The sequence below is a fragment of the Populus euphratica genome, unplaced genomic scaffold, assembly GCF_000495115.2.
Source record: "Populus euphratica unplaced genomic scaffold, PopEup_1.0 scaffold100.1, whole genome shotgun sequence".
NCBI lineage: Eukaryota > Viridiplantae > Streptophyta > Magnoliopsida > Malpighiales > Salicaceae > Populus > Populus euphratica.
Window position 1 is genome coordinate 426,851 of NW_011499985.1, and position 22,997 is coordinate 449,847.

Consider the following 22,997-nt stretch of genomic DNA (forward strand, 5'->3'; position numbering starts at 1 on the left):
TATCACACAACAAATATATATAATTGTTTTGATAACTACCATACCTTATAATGAAACTACCTACACTTGATATTTCTTTCTTTAATTAACAGCTTAATTAATTACAACTAAAAACGTTGTTATGTGTACGTGAGTACCAAGAAAGGGAATTAAGTTGCTAAGCATTGAAAAGGTCAACATTCCCTCCTCCACATGTGTAGGTTGCTTGATACCGATGATCTATCATTATTGATTTCATGGCCTTCCATTATCTCCACAACCAAAGCCACCACCATTTCTCCTTTTGTTTTGCGCAATTCACTCTCCTTTATCAAATCCCAATAACCATATTTCCTCTCCTTTCTTCATATACTCATTTCTTTTGCTTTCTCATGGCATAGCAATCAACAATATTACTCTTCCTAGCCCCATTTCCTTGCCTTGATCAAGGTACGAAACATGTACTTCAAGCCATCTCTCGCTCTCTTTTTGCTTGTAATGTCAATCTATATTGTATTTCTATTGTTTTTTTGATTAGTTTGTAGTTTGTTTATCTTACAAGAAACCAAACAAAGAAAATCTTCTTTTCGTTTCTAGCTAGCATGATCGATTTTCTATATGGTCTTAAACAAAGTGTTTGCTAAAAATAAATAAATTCATGTCACCAATTCCTCTCTTTTGTTCCATATATAATAAGAAATCTTCAAGAATAATTAAGAATCATTTTAGCTTCAGAATTTTTTTTCTTTCATTTGAATGTACCCACTTGCCCTAGACATGAACGGCACCTTGCCCTAGATGACAAAAATCATTCACCACCTCCTTTCTTCTTTTCCATAAACGATGAAGTTTTCAAGCTTGCTATTCTTTTCCTGAGAAATAAGATTCATTGTGAATACGAATCACTTCTCTTTGTTTGAATGTAACCGGCCTTTGCCTATAGAACATAAATTAAACCTTGGTCATCGACATGAGCAATGGCGAAGAGAATGGTGCAATAAATGAGTTTTAAGATACTAGTTTATGCTGAGCAAAGAGAATGGTGCAATAAATGAGTTTTAAGATACTAGTTTATGCTGAGCAAAGAGAATGGTGCAATAAATGAGTTTTAAGATACTAGTTTATGGTGATATATAAATGAAGGTTTGCAAATTGCATCATTTCGGTTCCACTAAATGGATGGAAATGAAGCAAATTAGAGACAAACATTGTGATTTTTTGAGCATATGATTGGACATATATTATAGAAATTTTTCTTGTTTATTGGACATAAAATCATAGATAGAAAAAAACTTCGCAAACCCAAATGTAGAAACAAGAAAAGAAGTACTAATCTATTCTGACAATAGAAATTGAGCAATTCATTACAGATTGCGGGTTCCTGTGATAATGCAGGATCTTTTAGAAGTTTTTGAGCTCAAAAATTTGAAAATATATGGCAACAAGTGCAACCAATAGCACCTTGAAGAAGGAGAAGAAGGCCACACCCTCTTCACATCCTCACACGAGTACTCGCAAGCAAGGAGTTTCAAGACCAGCCAGCCCTTCATCAGGCTCCACGAAAAAGGATAATTCCAGCACCCCATCAGGAAAACCTATCCCAAACTACCTTAAGCCTACGTTTAGCTCAAGACCTGAGCCCTTAAAACAAGTTAAGAAAACTAGCCATGAAGACACCACTCAAAAGCCAGCTCTTCTTAGAAGAAGATCCTTTGATAGGCCTCCATCTCTTCATCACCAGGTACAAAAACTAGACCCCTCATCAGATCCTAAAGAGAGACTGGGTCGGGACAGAATAATAGGCACTGCCCGATCTTCATCTTTTTCATCAAAAAATGTTACTTCACCAAAAACTGTTGTGGACAGGAATGCCCCAACACATAAGCCTGGAAAATCTCACCAGCCACTGACTACAAGGACAATAGGGAGGAGTATTAGTCTCTCTAACAAGAAAGTGACCAATGCTCCTCTTTTGCCGAAGGAGCCAGTTGGTCATGATGGAACTCTCAATTTGGATCTTGAAACCATGCTGGAAAGCAATGAAGAGTCTTTCTTGGCTAATGAAACTGAAGAGATACTGAATGATGTGAGCGAGGAACAAGTTCCTTCTGGTTCACCAAAGGCTGAAAATGAGGAACTGCATATTGATGCTGAAGAAACTGGAGTTAACAATGGTGAAGATGAGAAGCTCATCAAGGGTTCTAACATTCCCACTGTCGCTGGAGGAGAAATTAAAGTCTCCGCATTAGCAAAACCAGTTGAAGAAACAGAAACTGAGTTGCATCAAGAAAACGAAGACCAACTTGAAGGAGAGGAGAACAATGGCAAATTAGAAGAAAGCATCGACGCTAATGCTAACCCTGAAGAGGGTATCGCAGATGAGGCCAAAGTTGAGGCTGTTGATAAAGAAAGAGCGGAAGAGAACATTGTGAAAGACAATGCAGTTTCTGATGAAGAACTTGTGGGTGAAGAAAAGAAGCATGAAGACATGAACCAAGGTAATGAAGGAAGTGAGGAACTTAAGCCCCATGAAGGACAAGATCAGGTAGTGAAAAATGCTCATGAAGAAGAAAAAGCACCAGATGCAGCTGATTCGCAAAATAAGCAAGTTGTACAAGGAAACAAGAAGGAATCTCATGCTGCATACAATGATGTGATCGAAGAGACTAAGAATAAACTACTTGAGGAGAGAAAGAACAAGGTGAAGGCACTGGTTGGGGCTTTTGAGACAGTCATAGACTATGAATCTGGTTCTAAATAAACCTAACTGATGACAACATCCAGACAATTCTCCACTGAATTGGAGTAGCTGAAGCTTATTTAATTTCAAGGTTGCTGATGTGTGGATATTGTTGTCTTTAGAAAAACATTGCTGTTAATGTTCTAGAATACATGACTCCAGTTTGTTTTCTGTTTTCCTTTTCATGATACATAGCCACGAACATGTACTTAATCTGTGAATTTTTTGTATGAAAACGTTTGTTATAGACTGGTACATATGTCTTACTGCTGATAATTCCTGACAACTAGCATTTGAACTAGATTTTCCCTGATGATATTTACAAATATTGCTGTATTCAATTCATCATACGACAACTAATGACTTTATATGAACAGATCAATTCTGTCTTCAAAGTTTCAGAAATCCCAATCAAGCCATTCCATTCAGATTTGGTCATATATCCATCCAAATTATACTTTGTTTTTTTGCAATGAGCAAGTCATTTGTAGGGAACTCAAGATTTTCAATTAAGGAGTTGTAATAGAGAAAAACCAAAATTGTTTGGGGATAGAATTGACACAAAAATTTCTTTGGGGCAAAAAAATGATATAGCCTAAAGAATATTTTCTTAAAATCATATTTATAATATATTTAACTGCAAAGAAACCTACCATTCCATCAACCGTTGCCATCCAAAATTAGCAAATAAAATCTCTGCCCTCTTATCAATATCTTCATCAGAACCATAACTTCTGAGTTCTGAACCTTTCAGGTTTCAACACCTAGACTTGTTTTGATTATCGATTCAACATGTTCAATGGCTACAACTGAAAATTTTAATTTGGACCATTAAAGCTCAACCTTCTTCTCCTCCTAGAGGAAGAAGAAGCATGAATAAGAATTGAAACCAAACGCCACTTTCTCAAGTTGAAGCCATGTAGAAAGTTTATTTTCTTGATTGGTTATCCTAAAGGGGCCCAATCCTGATCAATTCTGTATCCTCCCTGTGTGATTTCATCTTTTTGTAAAAATGTAGACAAACAAAGATAGTTTGATGCAATGTACAGTGAAAGATAGAAAAGGAGGATTTTTTTTTTTTTAAATTACAATTCTAAATATTCTAAAGTTTTCCTACTATTACAACCGGATGAGACAGCATTCACGAAGCTTTCTTTCAATTCTGATCTACTAATTTTTAAGTCATGTTTTCGTTACTGTCTAATATTTTTCTGTGTAGTTCTGTTCATCGTGACCATTTCTCCTAAACCGTTTCGGTAACGCTATCTTATTGAACTTTGAGAACCGGTTCTTGATCACAGTGAATAGGAAAAAGGGATCAGATCAAACATTGATGAACTTTTCCAGCAACCCAAACTTCCAGAGGAGTGGATCAATGACATTGATGGAAACAATATTAGAAAGATCACCAGCACAATAATATAAAATTCTGCAGAAAAAGGTCACCACATAAAATTCGTTTCGAATAGTCTGTCACTTTACAACTCAAATAAATAAAAAAATCAACCTAGAAAATTAAGAATCGTAATTATAAATAAAAAATAAAATAAAACTACTAATAAACTAGGAAATATAAAAATAAAAAGAAATAACAAAATTGACATGGATAGTACTTTCAAGGTCTAATTTGAAGGCTTTTAAAGTGTTGACAAATTTTATTCGGCTAAGCCTCTTGTAAAGCTGGACCTTTCAAACCTCTTGCCCAAATTTAAGTGTGATTTAATAATTAAATTGAAATTTATAAATTTTTTTATCAAATTATTTGTATGTGTGTGACATTGTTACGAACATCCATCACCCTCTTATAAGTATAATGTTTGTATCTATATAAAAATATAGACAAATAAGGAATCATTATCTTTTATTGGTAGAAAAAAAAAAGGAGTCGCCACCTAATATTTTAATTACTAGAAACCCCAAGTAGTTTTAGAGATTAGGTACAAAAACTAGTTGTGTAAAGGAAAGATATTAACACCCCAAATACACCCTACCTAATAGAAGTTACATTATTTAATTGTTTGATATATGCTAGGGTTTGATTAGGTACAAAAACTAGTTGTGTAAAGGAAAGATATTAGCACCCCAAATATACCCTACCTAATAGAAGTTACATTGTTTAATTGTTCGATATATGCTAGGGTTTTATTGTATTTTTAATTGTTAGTCTATCTATAGTTTAAGAAAAGTTCTCTTCTGTGAAGAGGTTCTTATCTTAACGAGTAAAGCTTAACTATTCTAATGTCTATAAAAGAACTATCTTTTTAATATTGGGAGTACATTTTATGTATAAATTCATAATCTCATACATTAAGACAAAACAAATTTTTTTTTTGGATTTTTGAAATATTGGCCAAGTTCTCGTAACTTTAATAAACTGGTTATTAAATCTAAAATACATGCTAAAAGATTGTTTTTTGAATTTTTCTCTATTGTATGAAAATTCAATGTGATTTTTTTAACTTTGAGAGACTTGACCATATGTATGAAAAAATAAAAAAATATTTTTTTGAAACACCTGAAATTTTAATACCGCATTTATATCTTTATGATATAAAAATACAGATTGATATTAATCAAAATGGAGTAGGATAAAAAATATACATAGGGAAATCATAATTTTTTTCAAAAATATATATTTTTAAAAAAATAAAACTGGGTTGAATCAGCCTAATTATATGGGTTGGGCCTATGTTGGCCCAGCTACAAGGCTGGACTTAGCCCAACAACATGGGCTGGGTTGATGTTCCAGCCAAACAAACGACTAGTTACTGTGTTAAATACAATAACCAGCTAAATATAATTAGCTAGTTACTACTCTTAGCACAGTAATTATCTAATTACGACCCACGTTCTGCATGCAAATGAAAGAAAAGAAAGGGAAAATAAACTAGGGGTAGCGGGGGTGAGAAGGTTACTTGGATTGGCAAGGCACAGTTGTGGCCGTCAGTGGTGGTTGAAGGTGGTAGTGGCAGCGGCAGCGGCAACGACTAGGAGGAGTGGCGACAGCTATTAGAATTCTTTCCTTTCTATGTGCTGAGATCAATTTCTTCCTCTCCTTTCCTGTTTTAGCTCTCCTTGAGTTTTCTTTCACTTTCTTTTGTTGTTAGGGTCTTTCTTCTACCTTTTATTGGTCCCCTTTGTCTATTCATTTTTTTTTCTATTTTCTCTCTAAAGCCATCCTTGGTTTTCCTTTTCTATTTTGTTTTCTTTCCCCTCCTTTTCTCTTATGTTATGATTGTCCCCCTTAGTTCTCGAAACAACTTCCTCTCTGTTTTCTATCTGTTTGTAAGCCAAAGAAAATCATTCTCTCTGTTTTATGTTTTTTTCCTTCTCTCTAGTCTCTTCTATCTTCTTCCTCTCTCTTCTATTCTCCTATATTTTTAACTCCTCCTCTCCCTCCCCCTTTTCTTCCTTTTTTGGTTCCTGCACTCCTTCTGTATTTATAAGCAGATGGAGAGAGCGCCACCTTGCCCTGTCCTGTCATGGTGTAGAGCAGGGTGGTATTAGGGTGACTACTGCATAGCCATTCCTGCCTCTGTAGGACATGACTCTTTCTTTATTTTGGTATGATGGCAGGGTATGGTGGTGTCAATAAAGGGACAAGTCGGGTCATTGTTGGTTTTTTTAGGTTTTGAAAAAGAGAAACAGAGAGAGTGAGGAGAAAAAAATAAGGGGAAAAATGCTTCTTCTTCCCTTATTCTCTGTGTGTCTAGGGGTGCTTATTCTTCCCTTATTCCCTGTGTGTCTAGGGGAAGAAAGCTTATAATGTCGTTCAAAATGACATCGTTTGTTTATTCCTTTTTTTTTTTAAATAGTACATGAAATTATGTCATTTTACCTAAAATACATAGTTTCATTTAAAAGAAAATGATGCCAAAATGTGTCAATTCTAATTAAGTCCTTCAATTTTATTTTTTTGTGGTCCTTGGTTTTGGATTTCTTTAATCGAGTTCTAATTGACCATCAGACTTCAATAGCTATATAATTAAACCCTTGATTTGACCAAATCAAATCTCAAAAATTATAATTTAACCCTAGAAGTTCAATTTCTTCTAATTAAAACATAAATTGACATAAAAATCACTTTTATTGCAATCAAACCCTTCATAAATGTAATTAAACTTTCAATAAAATTTAATTGAGTTTATAAACATTTGATTTTGAACTTTTCTTCCTCAAATCAAATTTTTATCATTAAAAAAAAACTCTCATCAGTCAATGATATGTCATCAAATGTCAATCTTTGTATTTTTGAACCTCCTCAACCAATTCCATAAATATCCCTACAAAACTATCTATGTAGCCTAATTAAAGCAAATCCATAACTAACTCATCATAACCATAAGTGGTGTCCTTCCCTCCTATATCCTCCGTAATGGGAAGCAATTACACCTATGGAAACAAAAAATTTCCACCAATTAGAATTTTTTATATGTTATTTTTATATTAGTTTTACATGAAATAATAAAATAAATGACATTAAAAATAAATGGGATTTCATATGTTTCTTGGCCAATGAAAGCTTGAAACACGTGACGAGATATTTAAGATATCTTGTCATAAATACAAGATCCTATAAATAAATATCAACTAATAAAAAAAATATCATACGGTATTGAAAAAATGATATGAGAGCCCCTACAAACCTTTATAAATGAAGGGTCTTACCCTTGTTGTTACCCATTTTTGGATCCTTATAAAAAAATAAGAAACGATAAAAAAATATATTTGATAAAAAAACAAAAAAAATAGCAATGAGAAGAGAATGCTAGAGCGCCTAAAAAATAGCTAAAAATTGGTTAAGAAAGTTCAAAAATATAAAATTAAAATTTGATGGTATATTTTTTACTAATGAAGACCCTATTGATAAAGAAAATTTAATTTGCGAAAGAAAAGTCTAAAATTAGATATTTAAGGACTTGATTAAATTTTATTGAAGTTTTAATTAAATTTATAGAGGGTTTGAATGCAAGAAAAATTCCTTTTTAAGTCAATTTAGGCTTTAATTAGAAGAAATTAAAGTTTATGGGCCCAATTATAATTTTTAAGTGTTTATTTGGTTAAATTAGAAGCTTAATTGCACAAATATTGAAGTTTGATGGGCAATTAGGGACTTTATTGAAGAAATCCAAAACTAAAGGCCAAGCTGGATAATAAGCATGAATAAAAGGACTAAAATTGATTGACTCATGGACTAATTAAAGAAAGTAGATGTTTGTTGATCAATTAAGGGTCAAAATGCGCAAATTCATAATCAAGGACCAAAATGAAAAAGATGACCAACTTTAGGGCTGACATTTGAATTTGTTGGGGATACAATTATATTGATTCTTAAAATCAAAATTGAATTGAAAACTTGATTGAATATATAAAAAATTAGGGACTGATTTGGAATTAACACATTTTGACTCCTTTTTCTTTTAACTAAAACGATGTGTTTTGTTAAAAACGACGCCGCTTTCATGCACTGTTCACATTAAAAAAGGAAGAGAAGCACAACATGGTGTCATTTTGAACTGCACTAAACTTCTTCTTCTTTCTCTAGATGCACACAAACAGGGAAAAAAGATGAATTTTCCCCTGCAAACGCCTTTCTCTCTCTCTCTCTCTCCCCACTTGTCCAAACCCTAATAAAACCCACACCCCCTCATGGCCTACAACCATAATGAAAAAAAGAAACGAGAGTCATACCTTGTAAGCAGCTACATAGAGACCGCCCTTGCCACCTTCCCCTATCACAATGATTGGACAGGGGTAAAGAAGCTCTTACTCCTCCTACACCATGACTGGATAGCGGGAGGCTAGCTCCCGCTCCCCCTGCCTTTATAAATATCCCTTCACCAGGCAATAAAGGGGGACGAAAAAAGATAGAGGAGACTGGTGGGGAAAAAAAAAATAGAGTGAATGAAAAACATAGGATAACTAGAAAGAGAAAGAACTAGGGAGAGGAAAAAAAACAAAGAGAAAAGAAAGGGAAAATAGAGAGAAAAAAAGAGAAAAAACAGAAAGAAAAAAAGTAAAGGAAGGAAAGGAAAGAGAAGAAAAAACACAGAGGAAGAGGGCATGAAAAATATAAAAAGGAAGGAAAGAAAAAGAACAAATCTATGCCTTTACATATAAAGGAAAAATGATAGTAGCCATTAGTTTTTTTTTCACCACCGTGAACCATAGCCATTCTCCTCTTCATCACCATGAGCAAGGGCAAGTCCGCTTTACCCTCTCCTTCTCTTTCTTCTTTATTTTCTTTATATCTTAATTGATTACTACTTAAAAGCGCATTCTTATCAAGGTTTTATATCATCATTTTGCACTTAAAGTATAACAACTCGTTAACTAGAGCATGTTTTATAATAATATGTTTAATAATATAAGACATCTTTTATTTATGGTAAATGTTCATCTTAAATGTAGGTCGATCACATAAATCAAAGGATTGATTGATGAGTTTAACCACTAAAATTGAGAAGACAAAGAAAGGGCTAAACTTAGAAAAGACATAATAATTGAATTCAAATTGGAATACTATTTGGTTATTGGATCATACTGGAGCTATAGAATTTGGATTTAAGGATGATTTATATGAGTAAAAAGCTAAGACATAGGCCTAAAACTTTTATAAAGAGTACAAGATTCAAAAGGATAGTTTTCAAGTTCAAATTGTAGCAACAACAAAATAGTAAAAAATTGTCCTACAATCCTGACATTGTTTAGTGGTCAACCTATATGTCAAGTTCTAGAAGTTCAAATGACCTTATTCTTATTTTATTGGAAAGCTAAGATAATTTTTTAGAACTTTCATGAGGACTATCTATTTAAATTTTGATGATAGCAATGACGTTTTCTGTAAACAATAAGATAAGGATTATTACTACGTCAAAAGGTGACACTCGTTGAATAATTAGTTATCAAATAAATAATTTCAAATATTGGCCTATAAAAAAGGGCATTTGCCATGCATTTAGATATCTTGGTTTTTAGATCAAGATCATATTCTTGTTTTGTTTCTTTGTATTTTTGTAATATTTAAGTTTTGCTTTTATTAATCTCTTATTTATGCTTTTCATCACAACTATGTTCTTATTTTTTTTTTATCTCTTTTATTATGTGTGAAAAAGTTACACTATGATGCAAGAATAAGTATAGTGTAAACTCAACATGGACTTTAATGTTTAATGTTAACATGTTTTGTATTTTTTTATCTTATTTACTTTTAATTCTTTGCTTGTTAAATGATTAATCTAGATTTATATTGTATAACCCTTGGTACAATAAATGTTTGACCCTTTCATAATTTATTATATGGTTTAACTAATACTTGTGCTATGAAATGAACTTGATTTGTTGTTAATATAAATTAACATCATGAATATCTGACAATATTTATAAGTATTAACATTATTTGAATAAGAAAACTAATGTAATCATGCTCACAATTTATAATCCGATTGGAACCTCCTTTATGTATGGTTTCTAGTTGAGTAATAAAAAAAAGTTTATAATATAGTTATTTAAAATATTATTAGTGGATCTTTTAACCTTGACAATTGTTTTATCCTTATTTAATCCTTACATCAATATCCCATAAAATTCTCATAAACTCTTTCTTTTATTAAATATATATATTATTTATAATTTATATAGTTCATCTCCCTGTGGTTAGAGTACGATCTTGTCGGGTTATTTATTACTTCAACACTTCTGTACTTGAGAAAAGATATCAATCTCTTGATCATGTTAACTGTAAAGATAAAAATCTTGTGTTAAAATATACGATTTTCTCTTAAACGTATAATAAAATCTAAACAAAAGAAATATTTCTTTTCATACATATGACAAAGTCTTTCAAAGCATATAAGAAAATTGCATATCATATTTTCATTAAAAAAGAAAGTATTAGTATGTATTTTTTGCTTTAATAATCAATTTATTAAAGTCATGAAAAACTAAGTCAATATTTAAAAAAATATAAAAAATTATTTTTATTTTTTTAATATCTTGGATTACGAACTTATATGTAAAACATATTCCTGATATTAAAAAGATAGTTTTTTTTTTTGTTAACATTAGAATGGTTAGAATTAATTCAATAAAACAAGAATCCCTTATCGAGGAAGACTTTTTTTAAACTATAGGCCAACAATTAGAAAATATGACAATACCTTAGTTTTTTATCATACAATTAAATAATGCAACTTACCTAGGTAGGGCATATTTGAGGTTGTCAATACTTTTCATTGTTACAACCAGTCTTTATGTCTGATCTTTGAGACTAGTCAGGGTTTCTAATTATCAAAATATTAGGTGATTACTCTCATTCTCTCTTTTCATTGAAAAGACAAGAAATCCTTATCTACCCCATTTTCCAATAAGACAGTAATCCAAGAGTGGACGCATTGTCATAATGTCGCACACGTACGACAGAATGACTACTCCACTAAGGACTTTATGGACTCAACTTTACTTTTTTTTTTATTATTATTATTGTGTTTCATTGTTTGGTTTGTATGCTATTATTAATATTGCATTTTTTTTATTTTTTTATATGCTTTAAATTATATACATATTTATTCATGTATTATATAAAATTGTCTTATACATCACATGTCTAAATTTTTTAAAGCATACACAAGCTTGTAAGTTAGGTAAGAGATTGTCAATCAACCCAATAACTATTGGTCAAAGTTCATATATGTGAAATACTCAACTCATATTCATATCTGAGTACATACTTAATACTACTAAACATGTGTGCCTTAACAATTTCTCGCAATGCTCTCATATATAATTTTTTAAAAAATCATCATTAGACAGATGTGAGACCCTTTTGAGACCAAGTAGAAAACCTACTCATACTTATTTAATAAATAAAATATATCATTAAGTTGTATGTGTTACCTTTATTTTACATTAAGACAAGTCCTTCTTGAAATATCTTGATCTCAAGACTTGTGGATGATATACTAGTCATCATTCAAGAAATCTTTGTTGCAATGTTTGAACAAGAATTAAAATTCTTATTTTTTCATATAAGAGTTAAAACTATATGTACCGTGTTACTTTCCTAATAATTTTTGTCCTAATACTTTTTTAACAAATGTTATTTTCCTGAAATTTTTACAAAACTTTGGTAGAATTCTAAAATATCCATTAATTATTTCAAATACCGTTCTGCTCCTCAGTGGATGAAGCTGCATTCCAGAAGTTTACTTCATGTTTTAAACTACTGATTTTTAGCTAGAGGATGAACTTTGATGGCAGCCAAAAGTTCCTGTTGAGTACATCAAGTAATCTAAAATTCAATTTTTAAAATTATTATTTTTAAGGAAAAATGTAACCTTCTATTCACATGTTCTTAAATTTCTATGGGGCATCATCAAGCCATTTATATGGTCATTTACAGATTAATTTTTTCCTTCTGTGACGCCAAGAAACCTCATTAATGTGGTTCCTGAAACTCTTACGTTAGCCACAACATTTATATGGTGTCTTGTTAGCTTTTTCAGTAACCAAATTTCCAGCAAGGTAATGACCATGATTATAGCAGAAAACAGAAACAGTGGCCCTAAGAGTCTTACATGATGCTACAGACTTTTTAGGTCTGTCTAAAGTACTCTCACTAGAAGTAGCTAACTGATCTCGTCAGGGCCTCGGAAAGCATGGCAATTGCATTGAAATTGTTCTGCATTCTCCATTTTGTACACTCCACTCTATTCCGAAGCCATATAATATCATCAGAGGAATCCGACTAAAAAATCCAGTTGACCTGATGAGCAAGCGGTGATGCTGCACTTAACTCCATTGCTTTCCTGATAGCAAGAACCTCAGCTTCCTCTATAGCTGCACTTAACTCCATTACAAATCAGCCCCAACATTTCAAATCAGTCCCGTGTTGGGGCTCTGCCCAAACTGTGAGAGGACAACATCTGACAACGTTAGACCATCAAAGAGTCCCTTCACAAATAATTGTGTGGCTAAAAGCTTAAAAACAAAAACTTGTTTGTTGTTTTGACCTTGGAAGGACAGAGAAGGCAATAATTACTCAGGACTTTGGGTTTCTTTATTTTAATCTATTTAGGTAAAAAAATTAAATATTTATATTTTATCCATTAAATTTTTTATATTTATATAAATATTGATCATTCGACAATTATTTATTATTTAATATAAAATAAAATAAAATAATATATATATATATATATATATATTAAGTAGCACAATATATATTAAATAATAAGATTATAAAGTTTTATATATGTGTTATATTTATATTAAGATATATATACTTACATGTGTGTGTATCAAATTAGATTTGAATAAATTCTTAAATTAACTTTATCCATTACAGATTAAATTAACTGTAAAAAAACACACCTATTTAGGTGGAGCTGCATGGGTATCTGTTAAAGTTCATATTAAATTGTTATTCCTTAATGACAACGTGTTTGACAAGAATGACGTGTGGCTTCTTAGATTTCGAGATGGTGTCTTGTCCCTATCAGCTAAGCTGTCCGCTCATCATCCAAACAAAAGGCCACCATTTAATGCTCTAACGATCCTGCAGTTTCCTCCACAACTCAAGCCTGCTCGATGTTTCCAGATCTTGAGGACTAATTGGCAATCCATGCTCCAGTCTGGTTTCCAACAACCAGACCGGCCCACCACTTCACTATATTCCATGAACATTAGCGCGCATCACCCCATGACTTGTATATCCAGAACAAAACTTTAGCAGCAGAATATACAGCTAGGGTTTACGCATCATCTGCACAAAACAGGCATAAATCACTAGTAATTTCAATTTTAATGGGAAGATGAGGACTGGTCTTTAGAAAAGATTCAAATACAGAGATATAATCCAAGATATGATGAATAATTAGTATATATAGAGAGAGGAATATGTACTTATATATATAAGCTAGGGTTTACGCATCATCTGCACAAAACAAACTGGCATAAATCACTAGTAATTCCAACTTTATTCATCACACGCGCGCGCGCGCGCGCGCACACACTAATTATTCATCATATCTTGGATTATGAACCTTTTCTAAAGACTGGTCCTCATCTTCTCACTAAAGTTGGAATTACTAGTGGTTTATGCCAGTTTGTTTTGTGCAGATGATGCGTAAACCCTAGCTGTATATTGTAATTATATATATATATATCTGGGTCAGCTTTTGAATATCTTCAAAAATCAAATATTTAGCAGTTGCTTCACTTTTAAGTTGTTACTAAAAGCCTGAAAAAAATACAATAATTATCGGTTCTTGAAGTATTATATTATTCCATATTGGATATAATTGAAAGATAAAATATTTTATAATGGGTAACTTTTAGCCAAACAAGAGAATATTGCAAGGAGCTAGCATATCTAACTCCTAAAGGGAAAGAAAACTTTTAGCCTCCTCAAGTGTTAATCTCCAAGATCAATGTTGTACATAATCATGATCCTCCATATTTCAAATCATAATTACTCATGCCTCATGAGCAAAATATCATTATGGAAAAATCTGTTTTTTAGTTAACAAAGTTTAATATAAAATTATTTTTTTCCCAATAAATTTTTCTACCATGGAGCCATGCATATAAATATTTGGTTTCTACTACTGCTCTATGTCGTTTAGAGTAATGTTTTATACCATGAAACACGAATCAAGATTATGATAGAAATTTATGGCTTTTTATTTGTCAATTATTTATGATAATTAAGAAATTATTGGTCCACAACATTAGATAGTATAACAAAATCTAGCTTAAAGAGTTAATACGATGATTTGTTAATCTAAAATCTAGTCCAACTAGATCAATCAAAAAAATACAAAAAAATTATCAAAACAATATCTTTTCAAACTTTTCTTTGATAAAAAAAAAATTATTCCATGAATTTTTTTAATTAAAATTTAAGTTGATTTACTCCACTCATCATCATCATCAGGTCTTGTAATTATGTTTCTTGGCTAGACATGATGTTGTCTTCAATGAGGATTCTTCGCCAGAGTTAAGATATAAAAAATGTTTGGAGGCCCATCCTTTTTATTTATTATATAATTAGGGTTGTCCATAATATTAACACTGTGATTTGAGCTACAAGTTATATAAGGTAAATATAATTTTTTATATTTATATCTTATAATTCAAGAGTGTACTTCTTATAATATACCCTCTCAAGGTAAAGGTAGAGCTTCCACATGAAACTTGGACAAAAATGAACATTCCACACGAAACTTGGACAAAAAAGAATAAAGACGACAAAAGAGAAAGATTTGGTAAGAACATCAACAAGCTAATCCTTAGAAGAAATGAAGTGAACCTAAATCTCATGCTTGGAAACTCTATCGTGAAGAAAATAAAAATTGACCTTGTATGTTTAGTGCGAGCATGAAAAATAAGATTGACTGATAGTTAAGTAGCACCCAAGTTATCATACCATAGCATAGTTGTAGAAACAATAAGTAACAATCTTATTTTTCATGATTGTTTCTACGACCAAGGCTCGTAAGATTTATAAGATTTCGGCAGTACCATCAACTAAGACTTTGTATTCTTAATAAAAAAAATAAGTAATAATCCTTTATTTCCTTGATTTCTATGAGATAAGAGTAGTATCAAGAAACACAAGATACTCACTTATAGGTTTCTGATCATCAACACTACTAACTCAATCAGTATTAGTGAAACCATGAAAATATAAAGTTAAAATACAAGTGATGTGTAGGCCATAAGAAACCATGGCCTTTAAATAGTGCAAAATACACTTGATTGTGGTCCAATGAGCTTTAGTGGGAGCACGTATAAATTGACATACTTTATTCGCAACATAACACAAATCAAGCCTTATAAAGGTAAGTTACTGAAAAACATTAACAATTTATCTATAACATGTAGAGTTGAAGCACAAATCACTATATATCATTGCCAACTTAAAAGAAGAGAGATATTTGAGTATCAACAGGCTTATAAGAAGACATACATGTTTTATGAAGAATATCAAGAGCATATTTGTGTTGGATTACATAGCTCTCTCATATGTGGGTTTAAACTCAATGCTTAAGAAATAATGGATGGATATGAGGTCTCGAAGCTTAAACTCTAAGTTCATAGATGGTCACTGAAATGATTATACCAAGTCTGAGGGGCTTATTTCAAACCATATAATGACTTATATAGACAACATATATGAGATGTTAGAGTAGGATGAGTAATGCCAAGTGGTCGCTTTATATAAACCTCTTCTTAAAATATCTCATTCAAGAAGGCATTATAATCATTCAGTTGATTAATCTTTCAAACCTAAAACACAATAATAATAAGATCTAACTGAACTGTAGTTGGTTTAACCATAAGACTAAATGTTCTTTAATAATCAATAACAATTAAACGAGCTTTGTACCACTCAACACTACCATCATCTCACCTTTTAATTTTATATGTCCAACGATTACCAAAAACATTCTTAAAGGGTAAGGAGGAACTAGAGACCACATACCATTAGAATAAAGAACCTGAATTTTATCTTACATGAAGTGGTGCCAAAGAACATATCTATTGGCTTTCTGAAAACTAAGGGGCTCATGGTTAGGGATAGAAGACATTTATGAAGGAGATGAAATAATAAAATGTGTTATCTTATACTATCTTGGATGAAGAACGATGTAGTGTTATCTTGATACTTGAGTATGAGAAGGGCTATTAGATACGAAAATTGGTGGAAGCAATAATTAAGAAATACCAACCATCAAGTTTAGTCTAGGTGGTGACATAACAATAGTTGACTTTAGTGACTGGTTTAAAACTAAAACAGACTTTGGAGTGCCCCAAACAATAAGAGAAGCATTTCTATTAGAGGAAACCAAAACTATACCTGGACAATTATCAGCAAAGGAGGTGATAGGTGGAGCTGAGACATTAGGAGAGCTAGAAAATGGGGGATGTGTTGTATGAGGACATAGTAGATTGAAAATTGAAGGGTCTAGTGAAGTAAAAAATAGCAAGAAAGTATTGGTTAATGGTAAAAATGATGATTGTATTTGTTTAAAAGTCTCAAAAGAAAAAATATTTTTAAGAAATTTAACATGTCGAGCAATGTAAAGTTATTTAGATAACAAATCAAGGCATCAATAACCTAAGTGAAAAAAGCTATAACTGACACGACTAAAAGATTGATGTCTTCTCCCAAGTGCAGGAGTGTCGAAGTAATAAATAACCCGGCAAGACCGGGGTCGAACCACAGGGAGGTTAATTATACAAATTATAAACAACAATTATAAAACAACAATAACAACAACAGTAATACAACATAAATCAAGATTAGTCATTTAACAAGCAAAGTATTAAAGAGTGAACAAGATAACAAATATAAAACATGTTAGTATCAAACATTAAAGTCCATATTAAGTTTACATTATACTTATTCTTACACCATTAGTGTAACCTTTTCACCTTGACATAATTAACTTAGCTAGACATAATGAAAGAAAGCAAAATAGATAAACAAAATAAGAACATAAAAGTTAACTAAGTAAAGGAAAGGAAATGAAAGGCATAAACTTAATATTAATGAAAACAAAGCATAAAAAATACAAAGAGAGAAAGGAAGAGCATGATCTTGATCTGGAAACCAAGATGCCTAAATGCATGGCAAATGCCTCCTTTTATAGGCCAAAATTGGGAACTATTGATTTGATGACTAATTGATAAGTGGGTGACCAACTTTTGACTTGGTGACAATCCTTATCTTCTCTTGTCTGCCCAAAACGTCATTGATAACGTCAAAACTGGAGCCAGTTGCAAACATGAAAGTTGTAGGCAATTGTCTCAGCTTTCTTGTGTAAAAATTTCAGCTCATTTGGACTTCTAGAACTCCAGATATGGCCAAAATACCGAATAGTGCTCGGGCTGGAAGACAGATTCGGGCTTCTTTGTTGTTGCTACAATTTGGACTTGATAATGGCCTTTTTAGATCTTGGGCTCCATATGAAAGTTGTAGGCCTATGTCTTACCTTTCCATCCATATAAATTGGACCTAAATCTGAGATATATAGCTCCAGATATGACCCATTTACCGAACAGTGTTCCGGTTTGGATTGCACCGACATCTCTTTTCTAAGTTTGGCCATCTCTTTATCCTTGCAATTTAAGTTCTTCAAGTCATCAATCAATCCTTTCATTTATGTGATAGGCCTGCATTAAAAATAGACATTTACCATAAATTAAAGGTATCTTATATTATTAGTTATATTATTATAAAACATGCTTTGGTTAAGGAGTTATTGATACTTCAAGTGCAAAATGATGATATAAAACCATGATAAAAATGCACTTTTAAGTACTAATCAATAACTAAGGAATAGAACAAAAATTTAACTCATAGACATTGTACTGCCGAAGGAAAGGAAAGAACAAACACCCAAATATATGAAAAAATTATCATCTAAAACAGATTGAAGAAGTATTCAAAAGGTGATTTTCTACATAGTATAGGAGTGGGCATGCAATTAACTAAATAGAAAAATGTTTCAAATGCATAACCTTAGAATTGTGATGGCACTTTACAGTGACCAAAAAGTGTGGGACCAATTTCAATAATATGCCTATATTGACTGATGTAACCTAATTTTGACCCACTAACTTTTTAATTTAATTTTTACATGATTAAGATGTAAAATTAAAATATCAGAGATTTATTTCGATGAAAAGTGTGATTTACTGACTTGCTAAGGATTACAATGTACTTTTTTATTCTATCTTTATCTTCAAAATATTCTTTATCTTTAAGATAATGATAGTTATCCATTTTCAAATTTGATTCTTAATTAAATTCAAACTTTGAAAAAAAGAATGAATTTGATTGAAACTTTGCTTCTCACATGCCAAAGGACTCTGACATTATAAATACAGACTTTAGTGTATATAAAAAAGAGGGAGAAGGGACAATTAGATAAAAACCCTAAAAAAGAAGGCCCTAAGAGGAGGCCATTATGTGAAACCCTTTAAAAGAGAAACATAAAAAAAAGGGGTGACAAACCCTATACTAGTCACCGCCCCCCTCAACCCCTTTATTTTTTAGCCTAGTCTCCCTCGACTTCCCCTCCAGCAGTCGCACCCCTAGGTAAGTTTCCTTCTTTGTTAAAATAATTAACTGATTACTGTTACATGCATACGTGAACCTTTCTTATATGGCTAGGCTAGATCTAACCCAAAAAGGAAAAAAAAGAGTTGGTCGAATTTAGGCTTTAGGCCTTACCGACCCAAAATATGTTTGCTAAGGGTATGCTTGACAAAACACACCCTTATACCTCGACCCTAATTTTTATGCCCATTTTAGTTGGATATTTGGCCAAACAAACCCTTTTTCGATATCAGAAAATTTCAAAAAATATTTGAGAATCTTTATTGATTTATTTATGGGCCCCTTACACTTTTTTTTTGTGTTTGTATTTTTTATAAATATGCTCAATCTGTGGACTATTACTGTTAAACACAAATATATCCTGCAATGTTTTTTTACTTCCATCTAAAAAGAGTAAATAATAATAAAGGATAAACAAGAAAAAAAGGTCATAAAAAATTTCTTCTTCAAATTTATTTTTTACAAAATATTCACTGATGTGAGAGTCAGGAGTATCGTATTTTTTGAATTTGTGCGATATTTACCAATGGCAGAGTTGGAAATATTCGTAGAAATTGTTCACTAACACTAGAGTCAGGAACATGAAAGGAAGAATAAAAAAGGGAAAAAAGGAGAACAAATTCTTAACAATTTTAGACAAAATCAGCAATGCAGTCTGTCTTAGGTAGGACGCTTAAGAGGTGATAGCCTCTTTCCTTTTGCATAATCAGTCTCGTACCATAAAATCTCTGTTGATTAGTTAGGATTCCTAGTGACCCTAATACTAGATGGCGACTCCTTAAACAAGACCTTTTCCCCTAAAAGAAAAAAATGCCAAATATCTTTTCCTTTTCCAATCAAGATTATATTTTTAATTGGTCATCATGTTGTTCGAGTGTAAATGATGACTCCACTATGGATTTTAGGACTAAGCTCTGCTATTTTTTTTTTATTACTAAACCATATTTGTTGTACTATTTTCTCTCTCCTTATTATAGCTATGTTGAGTTTATCAAGTTTTATTTATTTATTTTTTCTCTTTTTATGATTTTAGCAAGTATTGTTTTTCATGTTTATCATGCATAGATATTGGATATGGATCTAAGGTTTTCATGCATCACTTATCTCATTTTTAAATAGATGTGTTATTAACTTTAAGATAATTAGAGGAGTAACGGCACCCCAATGGTTTTAGCCTGGATGAGGCTTGCAAAACTATCCAACTCTTACATGATTGTTTGCTTGATAATGGTCGGTATATCAAACTGATATTATTCAGGGCCTCTATCTTTACGTTGCTTGTAAACCTCATATCAACCTTTTGAGAATGATCACTGAGCATGCGAAAGACCTTTGAGACTAGATAACAAAATTATCCTAAGACATTTAATGATTAGAAGCTATCATTTAGGTTGATCACTGCATAACTTTACTGAGATAAAGCTTAAACATGTAAGCATCTTATTATTGAGCATTCAGGTGACATAATGACCGCTATTCCTAAAATAAACTGTTGAGTATGGACTCAAGTCTAAATCCTTGCAAATGACCAAGGGAGAGTGTCCTAGACTAGATGTGGGTGAGATACCGCCACTCAAAGACATTAGCTATGTAATGAAAGACACCAAGAATGTGGCTGAAAGCTCAAATGATAAAAGGCTAAACAAATCTCCTCTCGACATTGCAATGAATATCAGATTTGAATCTGACCACATATGCAAAGAATAATGATCGTTATGTCACCCCTCAAAAAGCGAATCCATACCCAATATGTTGCATTTATCTTTATGCATGTTTGAACATACACTTATAAACTATCATAAAACCGCATTCCAGGTAAAATATAGGTCCCCCATTGAAACACACTTACAACACTTGACTGAAAGGACAAATAGAAAAGGAAGAAAAGGCCTAGTTAGAAGCCCAACACCAAAAAGAGATGGAAAGTCTTAGAGAAGAAGTCGTCGGGCTTGCTAGCCTACTTAATTAGGCCTTGAGATCTAACCTAAAGAAGCAGAAATTTACAGCTTAGCCTGAACCTATGCTCGTAAATCCATATAATCTAGGGGTAAATAAGGTGTCTCAACAAGATATATATTTTTAATTTGCTCAACCAGCATATCTCATAAGAATATCGTTTACCATTGACCTTACAATAAAGAAATTTCAAAAGAACAAGATGGTAAAAAACGATGGCTTAGAAAAATAGGTTGCCCTAGAACAAAGACAGATGGCATATGAGGGATCTAGTCTATATAAAGATATAAAGGCCGCCGAGATGTGTTTGGTACCTAACATAATCATTCCTAAGAAGTTTAGGGTGCCAGAATTTGTCAAATATGCAAGAGTTCAATGTCCTGTAACTCATCTTAAGGCCAAGTGCAACAAAATAGCTGAAGTAGTTTATGAGAAGAAATTGTTCATTCACTTCTTTTAAGACAGTTTAAGTGACGTTGTCCTTATTTGGTATATACTGTTGGATAATACCAATATCAAAAAGTAGAAGGACTTAGGCAATATAAGTTCAATATGGATGTGGAACCTAATTGGTCAAGTTTGCAAGTTATGGAAAAGGACAACAAGGAGTTCATAAGAGAATATACTCAAAGGTGGTGTGAGAATGTCACACGAGCTTATCCTTCTTTATTGGAAAAAGAGATGATCAATTTGTTTGTCAACACTTTTAAGACCTCGTACTTTGAATACCTTATTGGAAGCTCTACATAATATTTTTTTTACTTGGTTGTTGTAGTTGAGAGAATTAAACAAGCCATCCATTTAGGAAAGATTATTGACTCGACTAAGGAGAAAAGTTTCACTTGAGAAAGGAAAGAAATCAAGGTTCGCAATATCCAAACATGATTATAAAGGTGAGAGAATGGGCTACCAAAACAAAGACATCTAGAGGTCACTCATCCTAAATACAAAGCCACAATGTCATTAGGCCAAGACTAGTTTATGTGTAACCATAACTAATTATTGGAAAGGTGCCCCTATCAATGAATTCATAAGAGAGGGACGGTTGGAAGATTACAAAAATTCCAATCAATAATTGTTAAATATTTACCCTCTTTGTATGTCACCTTTCTAGTATAAGGTATTTGTTGTCTTTTTAGGATTTAAATAAAATAATGAGTTTGTCCTTTAATTGTGTCTATTCCTTTGATTTATAACCAGAGTATCCTAAAAGAGATTTCCTCTAAACACTCACAAACACACTTTTGAAACCTTGCGTGATCTCATAGACTCAATTTATCTCTTTCACCAAAATCAGTTTCTCCATTGGAATTTTAAAAATTGAACTTGCATTTTGATTTCAAAAATAAATTTGATGTTTATTTAAAATAATATTTTTGACATTCTACTTGTAGAACGACACATGAATCAAGCAACTCCTTCATTAAGGTGATTAAACTCTGAACCAAAATGCACGAATAGAAAATGAATTGTCATCCCCACACCATGTCTCTTGAGACATGTCGTTTTAAATGTATGAATAATGGTATGTAAGAACTCATTGCTCATAGACTCATGAAATGCTCTCAAAATGCAAATAGTACTTTTTCATAGGAGTCATGACATCGAAAACAAACTAATCATTATTATTTATGCTGATAAAATAATTGTTCAAAAAAAGACAAGTTTTTCTCAAACAAAACCTCAAGCTTTTTCTCGAGCCCTTCACTTTGGAAACCCTTATGAAACAGAAGGTCACCTCATGATATATTTTCACTAAAGACAATATTTCCAAACACAGAGAGCAAAACAATCTATTTTTCAAGGAAAAAAACATGAAAGAGTTGCAAGATTTCAAAAGCAAATGATTTTAAACTCGTATCAAATAATTTTTATTTTCAAAATGCAGGATTAAGATTTTAAGATTCATTTTAAATAGATATTCCTTCACCAAATTGAAAATGAGAGAAATGAGAGAATGGTCATTTAAAACCATTATTTGTCTGAATCATTAACAAAACACACTTAGAGGCAATGATTAATACAAGGGGGCAACATTATGTTTAGAAGAAAAATCTATCCCTTCTAGAAAAAAGAAGAAGAAGGAAACATCTCCTATAACAAGATAAAAGGCGTATTGTGATTTATAAAAGGTAGCTTGATCATTTCAGCAAGTGACACAAAACATCTTTAGTAGTGAGACGGGAAGTAATG

General features: G+C 32.0%; 1 protein-coding gene across 1 annotated transcript; it reads left to right on the forward strand.

Moving 5' to 3' along the window:
• Nucleotides 1-252: 252 nt before the first annotated feature.
• On the forward strand, nucleotides 253-2,968 carry LOC105140050 (chromo domain cec-like protein). The gene is made up of 2 exons (XM_011046719.1): nucleotides 253-429; nucleotides 1,375-2,968. The coding sequence occupies exon 2, from the start codon at nucleotides 1,415-1,417 to the stop codon at nucleotides 2,738-2,740; it is 1,326 nt and encodes a 441-aa protein (XP_011045021.1). The 5' UTR covers nucleotides 253-429; nucleotides 1,375-1,414; the 3' UTR covers nucleotides 2,741-2,968.
• The last annotated feature ends 20,029 nt before the right edge of the window (nucleotides 2,969-22,997 follow it).

Coding starts and splice junctions, on each gene's coding strand:
- LOC105140050 (XM_011046719.1), top strand. CDS start 1,415: ATGGCAACAAGTGCAACCAATAGCACCTTGAAGAAGGAGAAGAAGGCC.